Here is a 27,330-nt window from a genome sequence, read left to right on the forward strand (position 1 = left end):
GATGTAGGTGTCTTCGTTTCTTCAGTAGAACACAAATGAAGATTTTTAACTCCAACCGTTGCTGTGTGTCACTCATATAATGCTTGTCAATGGAGACTAATTCTATTAGAGTAAAAAAAACATGGACAGACAACTTCAAATTAAACCCCGCAATTATTTCACCTCATACCAGACTGCCATCACTTCCCGTAGGTGAGGTCAAAATTCCGTCCGGGTCATAGATATGTATACGTATATTCCTCATTTGAGCGATCCACGCCATGATCCACGCAGGCACTAATGAGGTATCTATGTATATATCTATCCCTTTAACTTCACATTTTACACATTTCATTTAATTTAACATACTACAATTGTGTGCAAATGGCAATTAAAGGGGTACTTCACCACTGGAAAGATGAATGTGTGTTCAAATTAGGTCCATTTATGTTGTAGACATATGAAATTATTTTAGAAGTTGGTGCCTTCTAGACTGAGAAAAGCCAGAAAATGTATTTTTGGGTCATGTGGATGAAAGACAACAACTCCCAGAATGCACTTGCTTCGCTGTCCTACGAGGCCACTCCCAAGCCACGCCTACCGGTTACATCTCTTGCCCACCGCAGCACCATCGCCAACGTTGTTTTGATTTTATAAAATTTAGTTCAGTTAGAGAACAGACACTACAATTTAAAACTAAACGTGTCTGCTCAATACAGCACAAGCCGAACGAGAGTCGCAGCAGGAGTCAGATTTCATTTATCAGAGAGTGAGGAGCTGACAGACCAGATGATGGCGGAAGATTTGGTTTGAAAGCGAAATGTAAAAGCGCCTATTTAAGGGAGTTTGTCATTGTACTGTTTTGTTGTTGTGTTTTCATGAACCCACAATTCAAGCAACCCACCCCGAATTGCCACTAATTCAAAACCGAAACTAAAATGAGCACGGCCGACCGGAATTTTATACGGCCGCATTGTCGTTCGTTCATTCATTCACGGTGCGTGTCCAGTCTGACGCGTTTTCAGTTCATGCCTGGAAGCTTAACTTTCATTGTAATTCATTGAAAACACTCACTTGCTCCGCACCGCTCCGTTATCAATGCCCGAGAGGTCGTGCTCATTTTACATTCTGTGTGTGAGATCCCACCCCCAATGGGCGGGTTGATAACATGCGGAACGAGCTCCTACTGGCTGTAGTTTTTAGCCTCTGGCCAAAAAAGCCTCCGATGACGCTAAATGGCGATATTTGCGTCATCGGAGGCTTTTTTCCAGGCATAAAATAAATAATTATCTCGTCTCGGGGGGACATGAGGGAAGGGAAGCAAGATAATTTGAATATACTACACTAAAAAAAAAAAGGTTCAATGGCACCAAAAATGGTTCTTGGCTCGTAATCATAGGGGAACCTTTTTTAGTGCTATATAGCACCAATTTTGGATCTTTAGTGGTTCTTCAGCTGTTCTTCAGAGGTGCTATATAGCACCTTAGTCAAAGAACCGGTGAAGAACCGCTGAAGCACCAAAATTGGTGCTATATAGCACTAAAAAAGGTTCCCCTATGATTACGAGCCAAAAAACATTTTTGGTGCCATATAGAACCTTTTTTTTTGAGTGTACCAGGTTTCTACTGATACAAAGCTTAATGCTAATCGCTGAAGTAACCCTTTAAGTAAAAAACTAAAGATTTGTGTTGTTTCAGCTTATTTTATTTTAATAAACTGAGCAAATAGCGAGAATAATTTTTTTTTTGAGTGTATGCATTTGTAGGAGTTGCCCTTTTTAGACACCAAATTTATGGGAGAGTATTTAAATGAATTACTCAAGGTGATTTACCAAGGTTTGTGCTCGTCAATTCACTGGTGCCATTATTTACCGCCCAAAAAAAGCAAATAATTTGTGCTGCTCTTGTTGGTCTTTATGGAAATGATCCGGCTGCATCTGTGTTTTTTAGAATTGCGCTTTAATGCTAATTTGTCCTGTTAAGTAAATCAGGTGTTTTTTAAAATGTCTTTCTATTTTTTTTTTTTTTTTAAGAGTGCTTTTTTAAATGTATTTAAATCAAATTTAAAAAAACACACACAAAAAAACAATTATCTGCATATTAATCAAGTCAGGATAAGGAGAGAGTATTTTAACAAGCGAAAATTATACACTTCAGCAGTCTTAATGTTTTTTTTCATTTCCATTATATGCATTGTAGAATCACCTGATACCACCATCAAAATCTTCAGGTTGTCAAATGTAATTGCGAAATAACGAATAATGTTGCTCAGGGTTGGCCAATCTCTTTGTAATGAGCCCCTTTAGGGCTTTTAGCAGACACAGTGTTCAGGTTTATTCTGCTCACCTGAGCTTGTTTTTCTCCAGGTGAGGCAGAAGCTGCTGAAAAGGCGTTGAAAGTAACAGTAAGTACTTGGAGACACACAGGAGAACACACACACACACACACACACACACACACACACACACACACACACACACACACACACACACACACACACACACACACACACACACACACACACACACACACACACACACACACACACACACACACACACACACACACACACACACACACACACACACACACACACACACACACACACACACACAGGTTCCCTTTACTCCAGACATATGATGAAACACTGTTGACTTCCTGGAATAGAGAGAGACGGTGCAAAGGGAGGCAGGAGAGAGAGTTGTGATTCTTATCTGATCAGCGGCCCAGATTTCACTCCATTCACTCTGGGTGCCAAAAACAAAACACTGACTGTCACACATCATCTCATTCAGCTCGACTGGTGAAGCAATGCTAAAGAAAGCTTTCAGAAGCGCAATACATCCTTACAGGAAACTTATAGACAGATCATATTAAAACCTCAAATTAAATAAACAAAACTTTTATTTTATAAACCTTTAAAAAATATTTTTTTAAACTGTATTTAATGTGTGCTCAAATAGGCCATGAACACATAAACGTGTTAAATAATTTTAATAATTCTTTTTTTTTATTAATTTTTTTACTTTTTATAAATTAAAAATCAAATATTTAAATAAATAGTGGCACAATTTCAAGGTGTCATTGTTACAGTGTAATTGTATATTTTAGTACTGATTAATATGAATTAACTACATGTACTTACTATAGGGTTATGGTAGGATGGGGGTTTGGTTGAGGTTTAGTTGCATGTAATTATGCATGATTTACTGTTGTTGTTATTATTATTATTATGGTAAGTACATGTCACTGGCCACTGTTGTTCATTCAATACTGCAATAAACATGTATTACATAAATTATAAATTAATAAATATTTGTAATAATTAACTTTTCTTTTTTACTTTTGTAAATTAAATTATATTTAATGTTTGCTCATACACTGTTTTGCATAACTGAATAAACACATTAATTAAAAAAATAAATACACTTTTTATAATTATTTATTATACATTTTTTAAATATTTTTTTTCATTACAGCAATAAACATGTATTACTTGAATGAATGAATAAGACCTTATAACCTTTCTTTTTAACTTTAAAAATATGATATATTGATCAAATCAAGTCACAGGGCTGGGTGGTATGATGGTATAATGTATATCTTGACCACGGTATAGAGTGTCTGGTTAGAGATTTTACTGTACTCAATAATTTATTTTGCGGTATGGTAAATCCACGTAGCATAGTACTACTTCAAGTTCATGTAATAGTGATAAAGAAACATGCATGGATGAGAAAATAAAGAGTGGTACATGCTTGATGTTGAGTGCAGTAAGCTGTGAAAAAGAACTCAATGCGGTTGATGCTCGCGCTGACGTCTTTAACTGTTGCGCTCATGTCTCACATGGAGCAAAACATGAACAAATTACAGTGAACTACTTATTACAGTATTTTTATTATCTGACATGCATTTGACAGTAATATTATTTATTTTTCTTAAGCGAAAAAGAACTTCAAATGCAGCCACAACTCTAACACTGCAAACTGAAAAAGGTATTTTAGTTTTACAATATAACTGTATAAAAAACAGTGCAACAAATAAACGTGGGTATATAAAAAAATATATATTAATCAGAAAATAATCTCTTTACAACCGTCTAGGAATAATAATAATAATTATTATTATTATTAGTAGAGACGTATTATTATTACATAGAGACGTAGCTAAATCTACTGTAGGCTACAAGAGTAGCCTAATATATTCTGAAAATTTCTTCACGTTAAACCAAACTTTTATTTTGACGGGTTGCCGTGAACATGTCACGTCATCGAGTGTCTGTGTTCATTATATGACACAGTAAATTCTCATGAAGTGGCGATTTATGCATTTTTGTCCTCAAATAGTGACCATAGACTGTAAAAACGCACGTAGAGTTTGAGAAACTGGGGGGAGGACAAAGACAGCGAGCGAGTGTAACGCACGTGTGTGTGCGCGGGCACCCGCCATCAACACAGAGACGAAATACTGCTAAACAGCGGACATACTGCTAACGCTTTTTCATTTCTTTGCTGCTCTAAATAGTAGTTGTTTGTGGCAACACAGCACAACTTCCTGTGTTTGCAATGCATTCTGAGCAGCGAAGAAGAACTGTGCGTGCAGCGGTTAGGCAAAGCTCGCGGTCATAACTTAGGTCTTGTTTAAGAAAATGGTATCGGATCGGTACGTGGGTTCAAGTACTCGCCGATGCCAGAATTTGTTGTGGTATCGGTGATATTTCTGATACTAGTATCGGAATCGGAACAACTCTACTTGAATGGTCAGATAGATGCACAATATTGTCAAAATGCCCAAAAATTTGCGTAAACATAGTCAGTTATGTCTTAAATTAACGTAAAAACAGTTTGGTGAAAAGCGGAAGTGTGTCAGTAAATTAGATTTGTGCATTCGGTCTTAAAGGGCCAGCAGCATAATAAACATGTTAATCAAAGAAAGAGAGAATCACTCACTGTTCTTGACTGAATCACCTTTGTATATTTGATAAGAATCAGTTCATATTTGATTCATGCTGTGAAGACTAGGCAAGTGTTTTAGTTATACACCTGATTACTCAATTTCTGTAGTATTTGTATGTTATATCAATGTAAAGTTGATAGGGCCCGAGCACCGATGGTGTGAGGACCCTATTGGAATTGGTCATTATTATTCTTCTCCGAAATTAATCACATTTTTTAGGGCCTAAACATGCTCTCAAACTCATGAAACTTTGCTCACACATCAGAAGTGGTGAAAATGTACATCTGATATGGGTTTCAGAATTAGGCGTGGCAAAATGGCTCGATAGCACCACCTGCAAAAATTAAATTAAGCGCCATTCACGCTATGTTTCACATACCAGTATGAAATTCAGTAGACATATGTAACAGCCCAATACCAACAAAAAAGTCCCTGGGTGCAAAATCTGAAAACCAACAGGAAGGGAGATATTGTGAATTTTTTCTGCAAAAGTTTAGCTTTTTTTGTCATTTCCATACATTGTACTTTAATGAACTCCTAGATTTAATCAGATCAACATCACATTTGGTCAGTCTAATCTAAAGACCTTTGCGACGTCAAATTATCTCGAGTTTTCGCCGAAGGGCGTGTCCATGGCGGCCTCACAAAGTTCGACGTTTCCCCATTAAGTTGTTGTAACTATAGCATACCGGGTCCAATCTGCCTTAAACTTCCCACATTTGATAATAGTCCTGGCCTGAAGACATCTACATGCCAATATTCAGTTGAACTTATGTTCAAAGCACCACGTGATGGCAACAGGAAGTGTGGCACATCGAAATGACTTTGCCATTTTTCTCCTATATTTACCCGCTTAAATGCATGTCGCCCACTATACGCTATAATAAAATAAAAATAGCTATATTGACATTTACATTGTTATCGTGAAAGAAATATTTCTGAAAGATTCTGAAGGCTTTGTTCATATCATACACCCCCAAGTCGCTCCTACATTTTTATTTTGTTGAAGAATAACTTTTTTTCACTTTGGATTATGGAGTACATTTACATTTACACATTTGGCAGGCGCTTTTATCCAAAGCGACTTACATTGCATTCAAGGTACACATTTTGTCAATTCTTGCTATTCCCTGGGAATCGAACCCATGATCTTGCCGTTGCTAGCGCCATGCTCTACTGTTTGAGCTACAGGAAAGAGTAAAATGGGATGTGAACAACATCATAACGGACTAGACCCGACATGAACTCCACAAGTTCATACAAAACCTGATGATCATGTTTTGAGATCAGCATAATCAACCTGATCAGCATGATTTGAGAATGATCCAGAAAGCATCTTGAGCTTCAGTGGAAGAACATCTGATCTTTTATACACGGAAGTTCACATGAACAGTGTCACAAATGTGCTTTTTTTCAAATAATCTCCTTTAGTGCAGAAACTAAAACATTTCGAAATTAGTCCAAAAAGTATTTCCAACTTAATTTCTTTGAGTCAGAGTGGTCTATGATGAAAACAAACACATGCGTTTCCCTCCTTCTCTTCATCTAGAGGGGCAGGAGACCTTTCCAAAGACCCTCCCACAGTTGAGCTGGCAGTTCCTCCTCTCCAGTGTGTGAAAGAGCTCTTCTCTCTTTCAACAGGCTCCTCCTCTTCTCATCTTCCCTCCACTCTGTTATTGGTTCTTCCCTGTCCTTCTCACTAACACCCTCCACGCTTGCAGTTCTTTTCTGCCAAACTCTTGCGCTTTTCTTTCTAAGTACACACTTCTCTCCAGTCTCTCAGCGTAGAGGATCTTCGTCACAGGAAGGGCTGGACTGGATCCCTTTATTTTGATGTGAGTACGCGGTCTGTTATTCCTCTGAATGTGGGTGTGAGTTTTCTCAGACCATGTGAGTCCAAGTGTGTGAGAGGGGGAGCAGCAGTGTTTGGTCTGGCTGTATTCCTAGCACACGTGGAAAGATAGCTGCAGTTCTTGGTAACTCTGGCTGCGTTTCAGAGACTACTTCTAATGAAATCATTTGCTCACAGACTACACTGAGATTGTTGTATTGTGACTGTGTGGATGCAAATGGTAAAACAAGCTAAAGTCCTGAATGAAGGGGACTTTTAGTCAGATTATCAAATCCAAGAAGGCATTCATTGGTTAAAAGCCAATGTCCAAACTTTTGACATCGGATGTGTGTCTTCCAAACAAACAAATAATTTACAGATTTTTAGTTTAAGGCAAGCATTACTATTCTTGTTGCTCATGAACGAACCACTAACCCTAATTATTATAATTTTGCATGTACCTGTAACTTGTTTTGCACTGTTGATACCTCAAATCTTGTGGTCTGTTGAGGAGAAGTGTGCTATTAGTTTTCTTGGAGATCTTTCACATGGTAGATCTTTTAATTTAGTTTGATTTGCAACCATCTAGTGATGCAAACACAGTTGCAACCCCTCACATTGTGGCTGTGATTTTTGTACGAGCAAGCGCCATAAAACAATAGTTACCTCTATTATCGTTATCATCACATTAATGGGTATTGCATTGATGATGTTACCTATATGTTGTTCTCCGCAGTTTCTCATCAAGCATTCAGCGGTGTCTGGTGTGTCCGGTGTGGCGCCGCCTCCAGGCATGACTCAGAGTAACGGGGAGACGCGTCTGCAGCGGAGCAGAGTGCAGCAGCTGCGGGACGGCATCACCGAGCGCTCACGGCGGGCCCGCACCACCGTACAGAACATCACCACTAATGACGTCAAAGGCTGCTTCATGCGGAATGCTTTCGTCATCCTCACAGTCGTGGCCGTCATCGTTGGTGAGAGGATGTTCGGTCTTGTGATCATTTGTGCCTCCTAGTCTGAAACGGATCTTCACATACAAGATTATAATTGAATAAATAAATAAAGAATACAATTAATTATAAAAGTAAAGACGATTCATTATAAAAGTGAAGATGTCATATAATGCGGGGTAAAATACAATATTATAATTGAAATAAATAAGAAATAAAAACGCTAAATATGGAATGCTAGTACATATTAAATATGAAAGTAAAAATTTTTATATTTATTTTAAATGCACATATATATATATATTGTCACGGCCAGCTCGTTCTCGACCGTAACATAAAGAGGATCACACATGCAAACGAATAGTTTGACTTACAAGATTATTTATTAAACACAAATAGTGATCCAGTACAGAAATATAACAAAGTCTAGGGATTTAAACAATACAGGGAAAAATAATAATCCAATTTGTGAGGAATGTTGAGAAATGATACCTAAAACAGAACGCCACAAAGTGGAGCAAAATGACTTCTCTGGAGATGTTCCCCCAGAGGAAGTACTGATGAGCAGGTGAATACAGCTTTTATACTCTCCGCCCATAAATTAATCAATTAAGTATGATTGTCTGCAGCCAATCACACCCTCAGAACATAATAGGAGACAGGGTCGTAACAATATATATATATATATATATATATATACATATATATATATATATATATATATATATATATATACATATATATATATATATATATATATATATACATATATATATATATATATATATATATATATACATATATATATATATATATATATATATATACATATATATATATATATATATATATATATATATATATATACCGGTACTTAGGTAGAAACATATACATAGAAGCCTGACAAAAATGCTCATTTTAAAGAAAAACGTCAGACGGACTTAGAGGCTTTTGCATCTGAAGTCTTCATATATATATATATATATATAAAAATTATGTGCATCTGTAGGTTTTGAAAATTACATTAGGTGGAATGACCATATCTCTTAATCAGCCTATCAGGAACTGCTATTAATAATCTCAAAATGGCGATATTGGCTGATTAGTTGGCCTAAATTTTAACATAGCTTAATATTTCAGGGAACAAATTTTATGTAATTAAGGAATATTTAGCAAAAGTATTATGTTATGCCATCATATATTCAACATCTTATATATTCCATTTCAGGAAACCTATATTTTTCAGTATTCTTACACATTTGATGTCATAACAGAACATTGAACCTCACCTGTCATGACAATAAAACCATATTATTAAAGACGTCATGAATGTTTTTGTTATGTATATCCGATTGAAACGGCTTCTCAAACAAGAACAAATGCGGGACTTGGTTTTGCCTATGGGGAATTTGATTGGATGGTTGTGGTTTGCTATTGTTTATTTATAGTTTATTTGGTTGGAACAGATACTGTGAACATAGATTATCCCATGTCAGTATCATAGTGTTTATAGCTAAGGCTAATTCGCAACACCTGTCCGTATTGGTGGATCTCATGTGAGTGACAGGCTGTCCCGTCCTCGCGCCAGTAAACACGTCATCAGAGAAAAGAGGTTATTTTGAAAAGAGTTATTTGGATTATAGATTACAAGGCACATGGATTTAAAATATATATGTGCATGGATACTATTCCATAAAAAATAATAATTGTCCATTTTGATGTCATGGCGACTTTAAAGAATTCCAATAAGGAACAATTGGAACCAATTTGGAGCCAATATGATCCAACTGGATAAACTGAAAATCTATTTTTGTTCGATCCCATCAGGATTGATTCCAAATTGATCCTCTATTTCAGATTTTCACAATCGTGACATTTATTTTTTTCTCTTACAACCTAAACACTCCAGCTTAAACGTGAATGTAAATGTTTTTTTTTTTACGGACCCATTCAAGCTGCATGTGTGTCTCTCTCACAGGTACAATTCTGGGATTCGGACTGCGGCCGTATAAACTGTCATATCGAGAGGTGAAGTACTTCTCCTTTCCCGGAGAGCTGCTGATGAGAATGCTGCAGATGCTGGTGCTCCCCCTGCTGGTGTCCAGTTTAATTACAGGTACTTGCATCCACTGTGGCGCCACCAGGCACTGACCAGACACGGGCAACTCTGCCAGCTAAACCCAGAACAACATGGGTGCACATGATGCAGAGGAAGGGGACGGGCCGAATGTGATCTGGTCAAGCTCAAATGGGGCGACAGATTGATTTATGTCTCACCTTTTGTTATGTCACTCACTCGGGCAGCTGAAGCCATTCAGTCCGTTTCTGCAGCTGTAGATGTATTTGTATATAGATTTTATAGTCAGCAAAACTATATATGCTTATGGAAAAATAGTTTAAGAAGGATTCAATTTATTTTTGAGATCTTTAAGGCTGATCCAACTTCGACACTGCTAAAAATTATTTTCTTGTTTAGTATTTTTGTCTTGTTTTGTGTCCATTAAAATATCTAAAAAGTCAAGATACATTTACATTTAAAAGGAAAATGATTAAAGATATTAAGTCTTGTTTTCTGAAAACATTCAGTGCTTAATTTAATGCAAACAAATTTAGTTTTTGAAACAAGACAAAATATCTGGAATGGGGTAAGAAAGATCTAATTTTCCCTTTTAATTAAGTTTATTTTTCTTATCCCTGTGACAGTTTTTCATGTTCCAAGCATAAACTCTATTTTATGCTTGGAACTTTATTATGAGAAATACAAATTAGAAATTAAGATTTAAACCTGGTTTCACAGACAGGGCTTAGATTAAGCCAGGATTAGGCCTTAGTTCAATTAGGACATTTAAGTAGCTTTTATAAATGTGCCTTAGAAAAAAAACATTACTGGTGTGCATCTTGAGACAAAACAATGACACTGACATATTTTCAGATATCTCAGTGCAAGTTGCTTTCAGTTAAAACAGCTCAAACATGCATTTTAGTCTTGGACTATAGGCTACTTGTCTTTTAAACCGGACATTAGTACCTTAGTTGCTTCTCTTGATTTAAGAATGTTTCGATATTTGCACTGGAAAACAAGACAAAAATACTGAGTATAAAATCGTTTGTTTTGTTTGAAAATAAAGGAGAATCGTAAGAAAGGTTAACATAAGTTCTCTGAGGAGTACGACCAGTTGAGGAAACTTTTCCAAACAGACAAGAGGTCAAGGGTCAAAGTGACCATACAGAGAAACGAACAAAAGCTTCTTTCAGTCACCTCTCTCTCACACACTCTTTCTCTGTGTATAAATAGCATTTGCTGCCTTCTAAATAAAGTCGTAAACTGTTTCTAGACAGATTGATGGCTGCTGTGCAGCTTTATAGATTGACTATGGAACTAACACAGTTTATATAGAATGAAGAAGACAATACTTTTGGTTTTTGTTCATCTTTGAAAATTGAAAATCCACATGAAACGGCGTTCACGAGCCATTCACATACATAATCAGGCATATTTTAGTGTGAAATGTGATATTTAATGAGAAAATGTATGGCAGGACTTGATTTTATCCATTGAAAATTGATTGGATTGAGAAAAGTTGATTTTACATACCAGAATGGAGTCAGATGTCTGGTGTGGAGGGGATAAAAAGTAAAAGATATTCATAATGTCATCTAAAAAGTAAAGAGGTGGAGCAAATTATTACATTTAATTGTTAAATTTACAATAAGACCTGAAATGTGTATTAATAGCATTTTGATTTCATATTGACTGCAATGGATATGATAGCAGCTGTCTTTAAAGATCTTTTCAGAATTGTTTCTCTCTTTCTCTCACATGCACTGTCACAAGGTTGAACGTCAATGACACAGTAGAGGCCCATTTAGATCATTTAAATGCTCAGAACATAAAAATGCACATACACACACGCACACACCCATGCATCACAGCTTGTTGTCAGGTCAGCCAAATCTGTAAAAGCCAAAACAACAATAAACTGTTCAATGGCTGCCCGGCCATACATTTACTAAGCAGAATGCACAAATGTTAATACACTGTGATTTAAAATGCTGTATATTGGCAATATAAACTGACTGTTTAATAGTGTGAGATGGAGAAAGAGAGAGCATTTTTATTTCTGTATAATAACCTGAGGGAATGAACTAGAAAAACAAGATCTTTGCATTTTCTGAGGAAGCTTTATTTTACAGTAATGAAAACCTAATTCAATATACTGTGAAATTAAGCTGCTCTAATAATGAAGTGCTGTCAAATCAATTAATCACATCTAACCTATATATATGTACGTATATGGGAACACTTTAGTTTAGGGTCCAATTCTCACTATGAACTAGTTGCTTATTAGCATGCATATTACTAGGATATTGGCTGTTTATTACTTATAAAGCACATATTAATGCCTTATTCTGCATGACCATATTCTACATCCCTTAATCCTACCCAATACCTAAACTCAACAACTACCTTACTAACTATTAATAAGCCGTAATTATTTAGGCAAATGTCGTAGTTAATAGATAGTTAATAGTCAGAATTGGACCCTAAACTAAGGTGTGACCATATATATATAATATATATATAGTTTTCACCATTTTTATTGTTCACCAGGTGAAAATCATAAGCCCAAATCTGAGTGGTATGACAATATATAGGGGAGAGCGGCGCACAGCCTAACGCTTTTTGACTTTCTCAGTTTGTGTAAATCCACTTGGGGTTGAGAGTATTTATTTTTTCCCACATTAACTTCACACATGTCTAGTACAATTATGTGGTTTTGTTTCATTAATACAGTGTATACATTTTTTTTTTTTTTACCCCAAAAGAATGGAAGTGAATGTGACAACATGCCCCGTGGGTGGGGCACATTGTAACATGACCAAATGACAGCTTAAAATGTTACCTGATATAATCACAAAAATATCCAAGACAAATTAAAATATTTTGTCAATAAAATACAATTATTAACTTTTTCAGATAAAATAATGGCATTTTTTAATCATTAAAAAAAAAATTAGTTTGACAACAAACACCTCAAAACACAGCTATACAGCTTAGTTCAAACATAATAATAATCAAGCATTTCTGAACATTGACTCTCTGGCAGTACGTTTTGGGAGTTCATTTTTAGTCCATCTCTGCAAAACGGACTTCAGGATGGACTAAAATGAACTCCCAAAACGTACTGCCAGATTCTGGAAGATGAATTCTTCAAACAGTGGTACTAGAGGATGTGGTGCTGGTCCTTCAAGAGTCACTCTCAACCTATCTGTCCATAAAGCCTATAAAAAAACCTTCTTCATGTATTTTACAACACTTCAGCTTGTGATTCTTATCTAGTGGGGGTCATTTTTTAGGATTCTTTACCTAACTGAAGTCTCTGAGATCCTGACACCTTCACTTCTGGAGACTCCAGGTAGGCTGCAGCTTTGGAAAATGGTGGCGCTGGAGACTAAAGGGTTCCTGATGGTTTCACCCTTAATTCTTCACCTTAATTCTTCATTCTTTTGCAGTTAACAGGTGTCTTTTCTTCACCACCTGTTTTTGTCAGATCCTGCTGACCCAACGAGCATTTCACTGTCCAATGGTCACGCCTTAACTGCAATGTCTAGTATTGCATTAGTATTGCATCCTTCTCATGGGCATTTAATACTTTTTGACTTTTCAGTCTGAGTTAAATCTCTTTTTTGGCTCAATTTATCTGTAAAAGAAAACATGCCTAATAATTCTGCACACCTGAATATAAGGTGATTTTCATTTCTAGCCTTCATGAACAATTATATATGGTAAATGGACTGCATTTATATAGCGCTTTTAACAGACCTACGGCCATCCAAAGCGCTTTACATTTTTGCCTCACATTCACCCATTCATACACCGACGGCGGTGTCAGCCATGCAAGGCGCCATCCAGCTCGTCGGGAGCAGCTGGGGTTTGGTGTCTTGCTCATGGACACCTCGACACTTGGTCAGGTGGAACCGGGGATCGAACCACCAACCTTCCGGTTTGTAGACAACCTACATGAACCACTGAGCCACTGCCGCCCCACGTAATGTATATCACTTATACATTATTAAATACTAAATCAATAGTAGTTATTAGGATTACTGTGGTTTGGAATTGGTCAAATGTGCCTGGAAAAAAAATATGATCAGAAAATCAACGTGCCTAATAATTCTGCACTCCCTGTATAGAATATAATAGCGTAGTTCTAATAGGGGCTCATTGTAATGCAGTGTGACAACATGCCCCACCTGCGCAACTGAGATTTAACCCTGGCACGTGTCTTCTGCTGGTTAGATCAGCATTAAAGATCGATTTCAACTCTTAAATAACAGATTTATCAAATAAAAGTTCAGTGATATCTTCCAAAGATTTTTTAATTTTGATGCTATTTTTTCTCTAGATAATGTTGATATGGCAACATTCTAGTAAATCCTGGAATGTGTGGAAAGTGTTAAACCATTTGTTACAAAATAACTATATCGTGATATACATTGTTATCGTTGTAATTGTAATTTCTCATATCGTGAAATACGAATTTGGCCATATCACCCACTGCTAACCCAATTGCTTAGAAACTAGTAGCATGCTTTTCCTCAAAATACCACATTAACTCTTAAATAACAGATATAAGATTAAAATCATATCAGATTTGTCTTATTTTAAATAAACACAAAAAACAGAGATGAAAAAGGAACTTAAGTTCTTTCAAAACTTTACTTTTGCTATGGTCAAATAAAAGTTCAGTGATATCTTCCAAAGATTTTTTAATTTTGATGCTATTTTTTCTCTAAATAATATTGATATGGCAACATTATAGTAAATCCTGGAATGTGTGGAAAGTGTTAAACCTTTTGTTACAACTTGCAACCCAGCGTTAGGTTGTGCCCCACTCTCCCCTATCATTTCCACAGTATAAAATGTCAGTTAGAAATGTTGCTATATCGTGGTATGTAAATATATGGCACTATTGACACTTTAGAGTGATGAATGCATGAATGAGACTATAAAGAGCGGGACGTGCTTGATGTTAAAAAGAACTATAAGCGCAATATATCCTGAAAAGGAACTCGGTGCGTTGCTCATGCTGACTGGCACACTGCCAAACTGTGCGCACAGAAAGCTGCTTCTCTCAGAAGGCCATAACGAATTTGGGACATGCTCGATGTTAAAAAGTGTTATTAAGCACAATAAGCAGTGAAAAAGAACTCAATGCAGTGCATGATCTGACTGCGTAAGCACATGCACAGAAAGCCGCGTCTCTCAGCATGTGATAGCAAATTCAGTTCTCTTTCATCTCTTATTGCGCTTGAATGCTTCGAAAACACACGCAACTGGTCAAAATGCCCATCGTGTGGAGTATTCATGTAAACACAGCTAGTTATGTCTCTAGTGAAAGTGTGTAAACCGGATGTGTATCGGTATAATGGATCCGTGCGTTTGGTCTTAAAGTGACAGCAACCTAATAAAACTGCTGCTCGGCGTCATTATTGTGAATCAAACAAAAGAGAAAATTGACTTACTGCTCTGGACTGAATAACTTTTTTAGCTTTAATAAGAATACTTTTATATTTAATTCATACAGTGAAGACTATGCAATATTTATTTTTTACATTTGATTATTACATTTCTGTACTAATTCTAACAACATGTCAAATAAACCTTTTGTACCTGAATTTTTTTATATTTAATTCATATTTCTGTTATATTGTATTTGTCCTATTTGTTGCACTTCTTTTTTATTATTTTTAATTACAGAATTTAGATAAAATAACACAAAATAACTATATCGTGATATATATTGTTATCGTTGTAATTGTAATTTCTCATATCGTGAAATACGACTTTGGCTGCTTACCCAATTGCTTAGAAAGTAGTAGCATGCTTTTCCTCAAAATTTGAGGAATCATTTATGTCTGTAAGACAAACAGTATGGATGCTGCAGTATCAGAACCTTAAATATTTGATTAAACAGCTACTTTATGGAACAGACAGATTTAGTTTATCAGCTAAATCTGGCTGTTCACAGATGCCATGAAGAGTGTGCTCTCATTAGATGAGAATGTCTTTGTGAGGGGTCACCCACAATTCGTCTTTGAAGAGTGTGTGTGTGTATATGTGAGGTAATTACTTTGCGGTATAGGAGAATAAGACTTTATAAGACTCTCGCAGGGGAAGTCATCGTTACCATGGCGATGAAAACTAATGAGAGCAGCAGGAAGAGAACATGACCTGTGCAGAAAGTTCCCAGGCCAGTGTGTCTGTGGGTGCTGGGGTGGAAGCTGAGGGGCTTTATGGGCTCAGGGGCAGTGAGATCACTACTTAGGATCACACACACACACACACACACACATACACCATGCCACAATAATGGAAGACATACATAGTTCAGTACAATGGGCGTTTCAGTCCTATAGAGAGAAATGTTCAATGGCAGTGGTGTCCTTCAGGAAATATACTGTTTTACTACTATAGAATCTGTTGTTGAGCATCAATGTAGAGTTTCTTTCTTTCTTTCTTTCTTTCTTTCTTTCTTTCTTTCTTTCTTTCTTTCTTTCTTTCTTTCTTTCTTATTATTTTTCTTATTATCTTAAAAATTAAGCTCTTACTTAAGTTAGCTTTATAGACAAACATGAATTGTCCTTCTTTACAAATCTTTTATTCAACAAGTATGGACTGGGATGTGAAGGAAAATCAGCCAACAAAGATCCAGCATGTTTCTTAAGTTTAAGGTCACTAAACAATTCCTATAGGTTCATTTTGTGTCAACTCAACCAGGTCCCTGGCAAATTTTTTTGATTTTGATAATCATTTTTTTGGTGAAAGACATACATAAATGAAGAAGAAAATCAAAATATGAAATGTGATGGATGTATATTGACTGAGAAATCCCCCTTTTTTTTGTTGAGGGGGTCAATATGAACATTTTTGGTCAATATTTGATTTGGAGCGAAATTTGGGGGGTAAAAATGACTTAAGAAAGATGGCAGCATCAGGATTTTATTTTTACACAGAGATTTGTAGGTCTATTAGTAAAATCTGTTGACTTTAGCCTTCTTTGTTGCGTTAGATGCCAATGGTGGAAAAAGCACTTCTTGTGTTTTTTGCTCTAAGTTTGCATGCCTGTAACTCCAGAGTCATTAAAGATATCTTAATATCTTTTTAGATTCTGGTACTTAACAAACATTTCTTTTAGTATCTTCATTTTAAAGGCCCTATATGGTTAAATCCCAGAGATATGGAGATCCTAATGCGGATCTGTGCATACATTGGTCAATTGTACACATTTTTAATGGTCGAAAAACACATTTTCATGAAAATTATGAAAAGGATTCAGCTTTAAATTCAGCTTTGCATCACAGGAATGAATTGCATTTTAAAATATAATATATTATATATAAATATTCAAATAGAAAACTTAAAATGTAATCATATTACTATATTTTTAGTTGAATAAATGCAACTTTGTACTGACATATGGAGCTTTTGAAAGCTAGCGTAGAATGAGCAGGACTGCCACTGTTGGTCTATATGCTGTTGCTTGCAATACTATACGGACATGCATGCACAGAATCATGTGAAACTAACTCATACTGCGGTCTAACACACCTGTGTGCAGGTATGGCCGCTCTGGACAGCCGAGCGTCAGGGAAGATGGGTTTAAGGGCTGTAGTTTACTACACCACCACCACTATCATCGCTGTATTCATTGGGATCGTCATGGTGCTCATCATCCACCCAGGAAAAGGCTCTAGGGACGAATTCACCAAACAGGAGAAAATCGAGTCAGTCAGTCCAGCAGATGCCTTCCTCGATCTCATCAGGTGTGGTGAAGTGCGTTCTTAATCTCATTTTATTATGTCTGTTTTTTTCTTTTTAACTTAATTTATTTTCTTTTTGCACAGAAACATGTTTCCTCCTAATTTAGTGCAAGCTTGTACACAACAGGTAAGTTTTTAATGCGTTTTTAAATAAGTTTTTAAACACTAGAAATCTAGCTCCCCATAAGATGGTAAACAACACCAAGTAACTGTTTCTATTCTCTCTACCTTCCACAGTTTAAAACGAAAAATGGCAAGCGAGTGGTCACTATTAGAATTCCAGCGAACGACACCTTGTTGGGTTTGAATAACGGGTCGCAGGAAGTCAAACTTGAAGAAGTGATACCGGTGCTGGGAACGGTTAATGGAATCAATGCACTCGGACTCGTGGTCTTCTCCATGTGCTTTGGCCTCATCATTGGGGGCATGAAGGAGCAGGGTCAACCACTACGGGATTTCTTTGACTGTCTGAATGAGGCCATCATGAGACTGGTTGCAATTATCATGTGGTGAGTGATTTAGAGTGGGAAAGTTCTCAGCTCTGAGCAAATGAATGGACATATTATGAATTTGGATTTTATAAACTGTGTTTGTCATAATGAATGAAGACCACTGGCTATGAAACTATGATAATTAAACCATGTCATGACCTGCTAGATTTTTTTATCCATTAGCAAATGAAACAGAATTAGTTTGAAAGAGTTTAAAATTGACACTCATAATAAATAATAATAATGAACTGCTTTGCTAAGACACCAACAGAAATCCCATCTTTTCATTCATCAGTTTGTGTGTGTGTGTGTGTGTGTGTGTGTGTGTGTATATATTTATATTCTGTATGTATATATACATGCACAGTAGTATATATTATTGTATTTTATATTATACATGCACAGTATCGGTCAAAAGTTTGGAAACATTACTATTTTTAATGTTTTTGAAAGAAGTCTCTTATTCTCATCAAGGCTGCATTTAATTGATCAAAAATACAGAAAAAAACTTTAATAATATGAAATATTATTACAATTTAAAATAATGGTTTTCTATTTTTAATATACTTAAAACTGCGTTTATTTAAATTGGAAAGCTTTTGTAACAATATACACTACTGTTCAAAAGTTTGTGGTCAGTCATTATTTTGAAAGAAATTTATACTTTTATTCAGCAAGGATGTGTTAAAAAGATTTAAAAAGGTATTTAAACTTTGTATTAATTAATGAATCCTGAAAAAAGTATCACAAGTTCCAAAAAAATATTAAGCAGCACAACTGTTTCCAACATTGATAATAAATCATCATATGAGAATGATTTCTGAAGGTTCATGTGACACTGAAGACTGGAGTAATGATGCTGAAAATTCAGTTTTGCATCACAGGAATGGGCTAAATTATATCTTAAAGTATATTGAAATAGAAAACCATTATTTTAAATTGTAATACTATTTCATAAAATTACTGTTCCAATTTGATGCTGTCACTCTGATGATCCTAATTGTATTTGTGCCATATAAATATCACGTTTTGTAAGAATATTTAAGAATATTTCTGCCTGTTTCTGCCAGTTTAAGTAGATTGAAGCAAGTCTTACGAACCTAAAAAAAGCATACGTCCTGGTACTTTTCAAATTGACACTGTGTGTGAAAAAATATATACGCGACTCAGGAAGGAAGTCAAGTGGGAAGTTTAGTTTAGTTTAGATTAGTTTATAAAGCACATTTAAAAAATAACAGTTGTTGAAACCAAAGTGTTGTACAAATGTAAAAGAAACTTAAAACAAACATATTCAAGAAAACCAAAAGGACAAATTAGAAATTGTACACCCTCAAAACAGAATTAAAACATAAAGAATAAAAATGGGTCTGAGGAAGACTGTTCCAGAGCCTATAGGAGCAGCCACTGCAAAAGCCTGGTCGCCTTTAGTTTTACCTGGGGTTTGAGAGGAGAAATTGACTAGATGACCGAAGAGATCTAGAGGAATTATGCGGGATAAGGAGATTACAAATATACTGGGGAAGCACATTCATGTAAAGCTTTAAACACAAAGAGCAGAATCTAAAAATTGACCGGTAGCCAGTGAAGAGAGGCGAGTACTGGAGTACTGTGCTCGTGTTTTCTAGTGCCAGTCAATATCTGGCTGCCACATTTTGCACCAATTGCAATTGTTCCAGAGATGATTTAGGCAAACCCAGATAGAGTGAATGGCAGTAATCCAATCTCGAAGTTATAGGGTTAGGCTCCTAAAGAGGGTCAAGAAACACGAATCCATCACACCGGTTTTAACAAACTTGCAGTGGCTCCCCGTTCAATCTAGAGTGAAATACAAGATTTAAATTTTTGTCTACAAATCCCTGAATAATCAGGCCCCCACATATCTCGCAAATCTGCTGACCCCTTATGATCCCCTAGAGCACTGCTTTCAGGAAATCAAAACTTCTAGTTCTACCAAGGAAAAATCGCTGGGAAAAAAGGTGATATCGCCTTTGCAGTTATGGGACGAGATTATGGAATGAGCTGCCTCTACCTATTAGATTGGCAAAATCTCTGTATCCAGTATTTAAGACCTTGCTGAAAGCTCATTTAACGTTGACAGCGTATAACTGTTAAACGATGCGATATATGTGGTGTCGGCGATGTTTGAATTGTAAATGTTTGTTGTATATTGTATCTTTTATTCCTTTTTATGTAAAGCACTTTGGTCAACTCTGGTTGTTTTTACTATATAAATAAACGAATGAAAGAAAAAGTTATAAATACATGAATTACAGTTTGAAGGTCCTTCGTGGAAAGCATCATCTTGATTTTAGCAATGGCTCTTAATTGAAAGAAACTACTTTTCACAACAGCACTGCATGGGAACTCAATAATCTGAACGATTCACTGAATGCTTTCACACCTCAGGTACGCTCCACTGGGCATAATGTTCCTGATTGCTGGAAAGATAGTTGAGATGGATGATATAACAGAAATGGGAGGCCAGTTGGGAATGTACACCATCACAGTCATCATTGGCCTACTGATACATGCAGTCATTGTACTGCCCTTGCTCTACTTCCTCGTGACAAGAAAAAACCCATTTGTGTTCATCGCTGGACTTCTGCAAGCCCTTGTCACTGCTCTTGGTACCTCTTCCAGGTGAGCTTTTACACCCATCCTACTACTATACTACTACAGCTTTGTACATACATACATACATACATACATACATACGGGCAAAAAGTATTTAGTCAGCCACCAATTGTGCAAGTTCTCCCACTTAAAAAGATGAGAGAGGCCTGTAATTTCATCATAGGTACACTTCAACTATGAGAGACAGAATGAGAAATAAAAAATCCAGAAAATCACATTGTCTGATTTTTAAAGAATGTATTTGCAAATTGTTGTGAAAAATAAGAATTTGGTCACCTACAAAAAAGCAAGATTTCTGGCTCTCACAGACCTGTAACTTCTTCTCTAAGAGGCTCCTCTATCCTCCACTCGTTACCTGTATTAATGGCACCCGTTTGAACTCGTTATCAGTATAAAAGACACCTGTCCACAACCTCAAACAGTCAGACTCCAAACTCCACTATGGCCAAGACCAAAGAGCTGACAAAGGACACCAGAAACAAAAGTGTAGACCTGCACCAGGCTTGGGAAGACTGAATCGGACATGACGGGCCCGGACATGTACTGGCTTAAGCAGGGGGACACGTCTGGCATACGATACATGGCCCCATTCATTCAGGATTTTTTTTCCCTCATTCTGTCTCTCATAGTTGAAGTGTACCTATGAGGAAAATTACAGGCCTCTCTCATCTTTTTAAGTGGGAAAACTTGCACAACTGGTAGCTGACTAAATACTTTTTTGCCCCACTGTATATATTAATTATAGTCATTTGTTCGCGAATGAGACTTGTGTCCTGTACACTGTTTTCTTTGCATCACATTCAATACAGACTGTCAACATTCATAACAAGTAAAATATGATTTATTTTGCCATAGCACTCCAGCTTACGTCGAAATTGCGCAACATTCTTATTCCAAGTCTTAACATGGGTAAAAAACATTATGATGAGTAAATTATAGAATTTGCCATGTCTCTCCGCAGCTCTGCCACTCTTCCCATCACCTTTAAGTGTCTAGAGGAAAATAACCATGTGGATAAACGTGTAACCCGTTTTGTGCTGCCCGTGGGAGCCACTATAAACATGGACGGTACAGCTCTGTACGAGGCTCTGGCTGCCATCTTCATCGCACAGGTCAATAACATGGAGATGAACTTTGGAGAGATCCTAACCATCAGGTAATGATGGGAAGCATTAAAAAACCTTATTTTATGACAGCGTACAACATTTATTCAGTAAAGGCAACAGGTGAATAGAGTCAAATTTGTAATCGCCAAACTTTCCCAGTTAAATAACCACAGTACATTAAGACATTCAATTGTGTAATACACGTTTGAAATGTTGTGTTTAAAATAAGCAAATATGCTATTTTTAATATCTAATAAAAATAAATCTAGAACAGAAATATGAACATTGGAATTGGATACAACTTCGAAATAATTGGTTTATTTTTTTATTGATATATTGGAGTGGAAGGTTTTTCAGAAGATTTGTGGTATTTGTGTTATAAGTGTCATTGTGTCATAAGTCGCACATGTATATTTGTGTCAATAGCCAACAATACATTGTATGGGTCAAAATTTTAGATTTTTCTTTTATGCTAAAAATCTTTAGGATTTTAAGTAAAGATCATGTTCCATGAAGATATTTTGTAAATTTCCTACCATAAATATATATAAAAAATGTATTATTAGTAGTAATATGCTTTGCTAAGGACTTCATTTGTACAATTTTAAAGACGATTTTTTTTCAATATTTAGATTTGTTGCACCCTCAGATTCCAGATTTTCAAATAGTTGTATCTTGGCCAAATATTGTCATATCCAAATAAACCATACATCAATGGAAAGCTATACATATATTTAATCACTCCATACAACATAAATAGTCAACAGTCCAGAAAGAAAATGACTGTTTTTAGGAATAAAATGTTAAATGAACAAAAAACTTCAGAATATAGATAGCACTGACGTTTAGTGCATGTAAGTGCTATAAAGTGGAGATTTCTTGCTTAGTGCATGAGAAAAAAAATAGGTATTAATTCTAATTAAAATAATTAAAATCTACAAATGCAAATAGATAAAGTGTAATAAACACTTTTTCTCCCATAATCTCAAAATTGACCAGTGCATGAAAATGTCATATCTTGTCTTAAATGCTGTTAATTCCTCACACCATTCAGTATTTTATCTCAATGAAACCAATAATGATTTTAGAGTGCATGCTTTGTGTCATTTTTAAAGCATCACAGCAACAGCCGCCAGTATTGGTGCAGCTGGAATCCCTCAGGCTGGCCTGGTTACCATGGTGATAGTGCTGACCTCTGTGGGACTGCCCACTGATGACATCACTCTAATTATCGCTGTTGACTGGTTCCTGTGAGTACTATGTTTTGTGTAATATGACAAATGTTTAAAGTATTTTTGTGTGTGAGATCATCCATCATAAGACTCAATATATGCATGGCTTACTGTACGTTTTGCACATTAAACTGGGATAGGAGGAGGTATTTGAACAACTACACACATCAGCCAAAACAAACAGACAGGGTTACCGCTAGAAATATTGAAGCATTTTCAGATTCAGATTCATTTGTATAGCGCTTTTCACAATACACATGAAGTTGATGTTTATAATATCTTCATGCCTTATAGTAGATAATATAGTTCACTTTTACGACAATACAAGCAATCAGTTGAGATTTGCTATATTGTTTATATCACCCTACCTGAGTATACTGTATGTATGCAGATAAAGTTGGACATTCTCACATGCTAATACAACTTTATATAAAGAGCTGGACGATAATATAGGTTTACAATAAAAAAAAAAATCAGGCAGTATATAGTGTATACAGTATAAATCACTTTATGTGAGTGTACGGTATAAATGCAGATATGGTTGGATATCTTCATATATAGAATTGTGTAAAATTTTTTTGCAATGATAAAAACAATCATGCAGCTGAGATGTACTATGTAGTATATATTGCTTTATGTTTTTACTGTGATGTGATGTTCTGAAGACATCTGTAAACTATATTATTATTATCACCCAGCTCTAATCTGATAAATGCGACTACGGTCCTGTTTACACCTGGTATTAAAGGGTTAGTTCACTCAAAAATGAAAATTCTGTCATTAATTCCTCACCCTCATGTCGTTCCAAATCCGTAAGACCTTTGTTCATCTTCGGAACACAAATTAAGCTATTTTTTGATGAAATCTGAGAGCTCTCTTTCCCTCCATAGACAGTAACATCATTGTAACTTTCAAGGCCCAGAAAGGTAGTAAAGACATCGTTAAAATAGTCCGTCACTACAGTTGTTCAACCTTAAAGGGTTAGTTCACCCAAAAATGAAAATTCTGTCATTAATTACTCACCCTACTGTCGTTCGACACATGTAAGACCTCCGTTCATCTTCGGAACACAAATGAAGATATTTTAGTTGAAATGCAAACTGCTGAAATCATGTGGCTTTAGCGATCCAAACCGCTGAATCGACTCACTGATTCATAACGCTTCGAAGCTTCATGATGCAGTGTTTTGAAATCGGTCATCACTAAATAAGTCGTTATTTAGTTTTTGTTTTGCGCACAAAAACTATTCTCGTCGCTTCATAAAGTTATTGTAGAACCACTGTAGTGAGATGGACTTTGTAACGACGTCTTTAGTACCTTTTATGGGTCTTGAGAGTGAACCGTGCATTGTGCCAATGGAGGCCTTTCTGAGCCGTCGGATTTCAACTAAAATATCTTCATTTGTGTTCTGAAGATGAACGGAGGTCTTACGGGTGTCCAACGACATGAGGGGAAGTCATTAATGACAGGATTTTCATTATTGGGTGAACTAACCCTTTAATTTTATGAAGTGACTTGAATACTTTTTGTGCGCAAAAACAAATAAAAATAATGACTTTATCCAACAATTTCATCTGTCAGTATCCTACTCTGTTTACGTTGTAAATTAAAACTTCGGATGCAAAAGAATCTAAGTCCGTCTGACGTTTTTCTTTAAAATAAGCATTTTTGTCAGGCTTCTATGTATAGGTTTCTACCTAAGTATCGGTACTTCTGAATGGGCTGAGCCTGGGATTTAGTGGGTTTGAAGTGAAAGTATTTTGTGAATGTATACTATATGCGGAGAGCATTCACTCAGTATCGTCATCTCATTTCTGAACGGAAGTGGCTTTTAGAGACTTGCATCTGAACTCTTCAAATACAGTGCAAGCTTCCGAGTTCTACATCAGAACGCCGGCTCACCATTGGCTGAGGCTGTTCACGTGAACACCACGACGCATGCGTGTGATGTAGAATAAAGAAAAATCTAATTAAGGTTGAATCACTGGAGCCACATGGACTATTTTACCGTCTTTACTACCTTTCTGGGCCTTGAAAGTGTTAATTAAACAGCTGTCTCTGGAGGGGTCAGAGAGCTCTTGGATTTCATCAAAAATATCTTAATTTGTGTTACGAAGTTGAACGAAGGTCTTACAGGTTTGGAACGACATGAGGGTGAGGAATTAATGACAGCATTAAAAGTTTAGGGTGAACTAACCCTTTAAAGTGCATTTTGGTCTTACAGGTGTAAACGGGGTCTAAAACATTTTGAGCTTTTCCACTTTCGACCACTTCCAGAGGTAATTGAAAACGCATTCGATTGGATTGTTTTCGTAGTGTAAACACTCATGTGATCAAATGTGTTCAAACAGCCACAAAAGACCGTCTAATCTCCGCCTACTGACCTAATGTGTAAACATTATGGGAAGCGCGCTAGCCAGACAGGATTTAAACTTTGTCGGCTGGAGACCAAAGTTTGGTTTGAAGATGAAAAGCGTACCAAACACAATGTTCTCTCCCCATTCCTGATTTCTAACACACACTCTCAGCATTCGGCTGGTCTTGTGGCTGTCCTAGCAGAAACGAAGTGATGCTCTCCGTATGTTTTTCTGTCGTCTCCGGTTGTGTTCATATGTTAATTGCCGAGCTTATTTTGTCCATTAGCTTGAAAGATCTGAAAAAGCCCATACATTTACCAACCCATAGACCCTCCACTCGAAGAAGTGTTTAAAAGTGGATAAAAGAGACGGATTAAACTCCAGGTGTAAACAGGAACGTGTCTCCCTCATCTACTTGTGATCCGATTTACCAAAACACATCTAAGAAATTAAGATATTATGATATAATAAACATTAACATTATGATTTTCTGTAAAGATGCTTTGGAACAATGTGCATTGTGAAAAGCGCTAAACAAATCGACATCTGAAGGTGCTTTGATGTAATATTCCTACACACAGACCCAGGCAGAACTTCAGGGCTGAACAGGAAGCAAGATATTCCATTTTTCACATTCCATAACCCATAATCAAATTGTACATGTCCATGCAACATCTGCTTTCAATGAGTTTTAAGACCCAGCAATACAGCCGTATCCGATAGCATGTTCTTGCGACCTTTATTCCCACCGCATTCACAGCAGTCAGTGAATTCAAGTTCAGTCAGGGACCTTGTTGTCAGATTATGTGCTGGTTAAAGCAGCAAACAGAACAGAAGAGGCATTGTGAGGGACGTTCGTACTAGGAAAGATGGGTCAGCAAAAACACCACGCAAGATGGAGGAAGTGTTTTTCTTAAGCGGAAGCTACATGAGGCCCTCAGAACACAACAAAGGCTCAAGTGATATTAAGCAATCCAGATGTGTAAACCAGAGAATGATTCACTATGGACAAGAGGAGATGACTTTTGATCAGATGTTCTGGTGCATTCGGGTAAAGCACAGCATAATTCTGTTTGTTTCATGGGCTATTTCAGAGATCGGCTGCGCACCACCACTAATGTTTTGGGCGACTCCATTGGTGCTGGCATAGTGGAGCACCTGTCCCGTCACGAGCTGCGCTCTATCGATGCCGAGATCGGAAACTCCGTGGTGGAGGAGAACGAGACCAAGAAATCATATCAGCTCATCTCTCAGGAGAGCGAGTGTGAGAATGCCAAGATCCCGGACAGCGAGACCAAAATGTAACTGCTTGTTTCCTGAGGAGATTTATCCATGGAGAACCAGAGTTTTTGTACAAACACTAGTAACGTAGTCAGACACTAGTCTGATATTCATCTCAAGTCTTTTTATATGCTTGTCAAAGACATCCAAATGTGTTGAAGTCCATCGCACAAGCAGAGACGGACATGTGTGGTCCAAAATGGTCTTCTTTGAACTGTTTTATTGTAGCGTAAACTGATTAGATGGGTACAAATCTTGATTACATTAGACATATTTTTAATAGTTTTCTAGGGGCAGGTTTGGTTTTGTTAATTCAAGAGATACTGAATGTCATTATGGAGGTCGTTTGTTGCTTCTACTTGGGCTGGAAAAAATAAAAGCAATGAATTGCATGCATTCAGTTTGTAACTGTGTGAGTAATGCTAAAAAAGAAACTGGTCGTTATGAAACACGGGATGTTTTGGCTGCTTAAGTTGGAAAGTGAGGCAGCGAGTCCAGAAAACAACAGTATGGTACACTATTTCAGCAAACTTTATCTGTGAAGTCGCTCAGACCGTGCATGAAAAACTGTACATTCTCATTTCAAGGCTTTTATAGATGACTGTCAAGTCTGAACAAAATAAAACAAATATCTATGAATTTTAAAAAAAAAGAGCATTTTGGCCTTAACTGCTCACACTGCATGTTTT

General features: G+C 36.5%; 1 protein-coding gene across 3 annotated transcripts; it reads left to right on the top strand.

The window, feature by feature from the left end:
* The first annotated feature begins 6,516 nt into the window (after positions 1-6,516).
* Positions 6,517-27,285, top strand: slc1a3a (solute carrier family 1 member 3a). 3 transcript variants are annotated; one of them, XM_079815207.1, is made up of 10 exons: positions 6,517-6,769; positions 7,502-7,739; positions 9,694-9,831; positions 17,339-17,543; positions 17,625-17,667; positions 17,778-18,049; positions 20,438-20,671; positions 21,627-21,821; positions 22,887-23,021; positions 26,455-27,285. In XM_079815207.1, exons 2-10 carry the CDS (start codon positions 7,559-7,561, stop codon positions 26,663-26,665), a joined length of 1,614 nt encoding a protein of 537 aa, XP_079671333.1. In that variant the 5' UTR covers positions 6,517-6,769; positions 7,502-7,558; the 3' UTR covers positions 26,666-27,285. The 3 variants fall into 3 exon arrangements, with proteins under 3 accessions (XP_079671333.1, XP_079671334.1, XP_079671335.1); XM_079815208.1 differs by lacking the exon at positions 6,517-6,769 and adding an exon at positions 6,792-6,910; XM_079815209.1 differs by lacking the exon at positions 6,517-6,769 and adding an exon at positions 6,967-7,158.
* Positions 27,286-27,330: the final 45 nt, after the last annotated feature.

This window comes from Gobio gobio (genome assembly GCF_949357685.1).
Source record: "Gobio gobio genome assembly, chromosome: 4".
In the NCBI taxonomy this organism is placed as follows: domain Eukaryota; kingdom Metazoa; phylum Chordata; class Actinopteri; order Cypriniformes; family Gobionidae; genus Gobio; species Gobio gobio.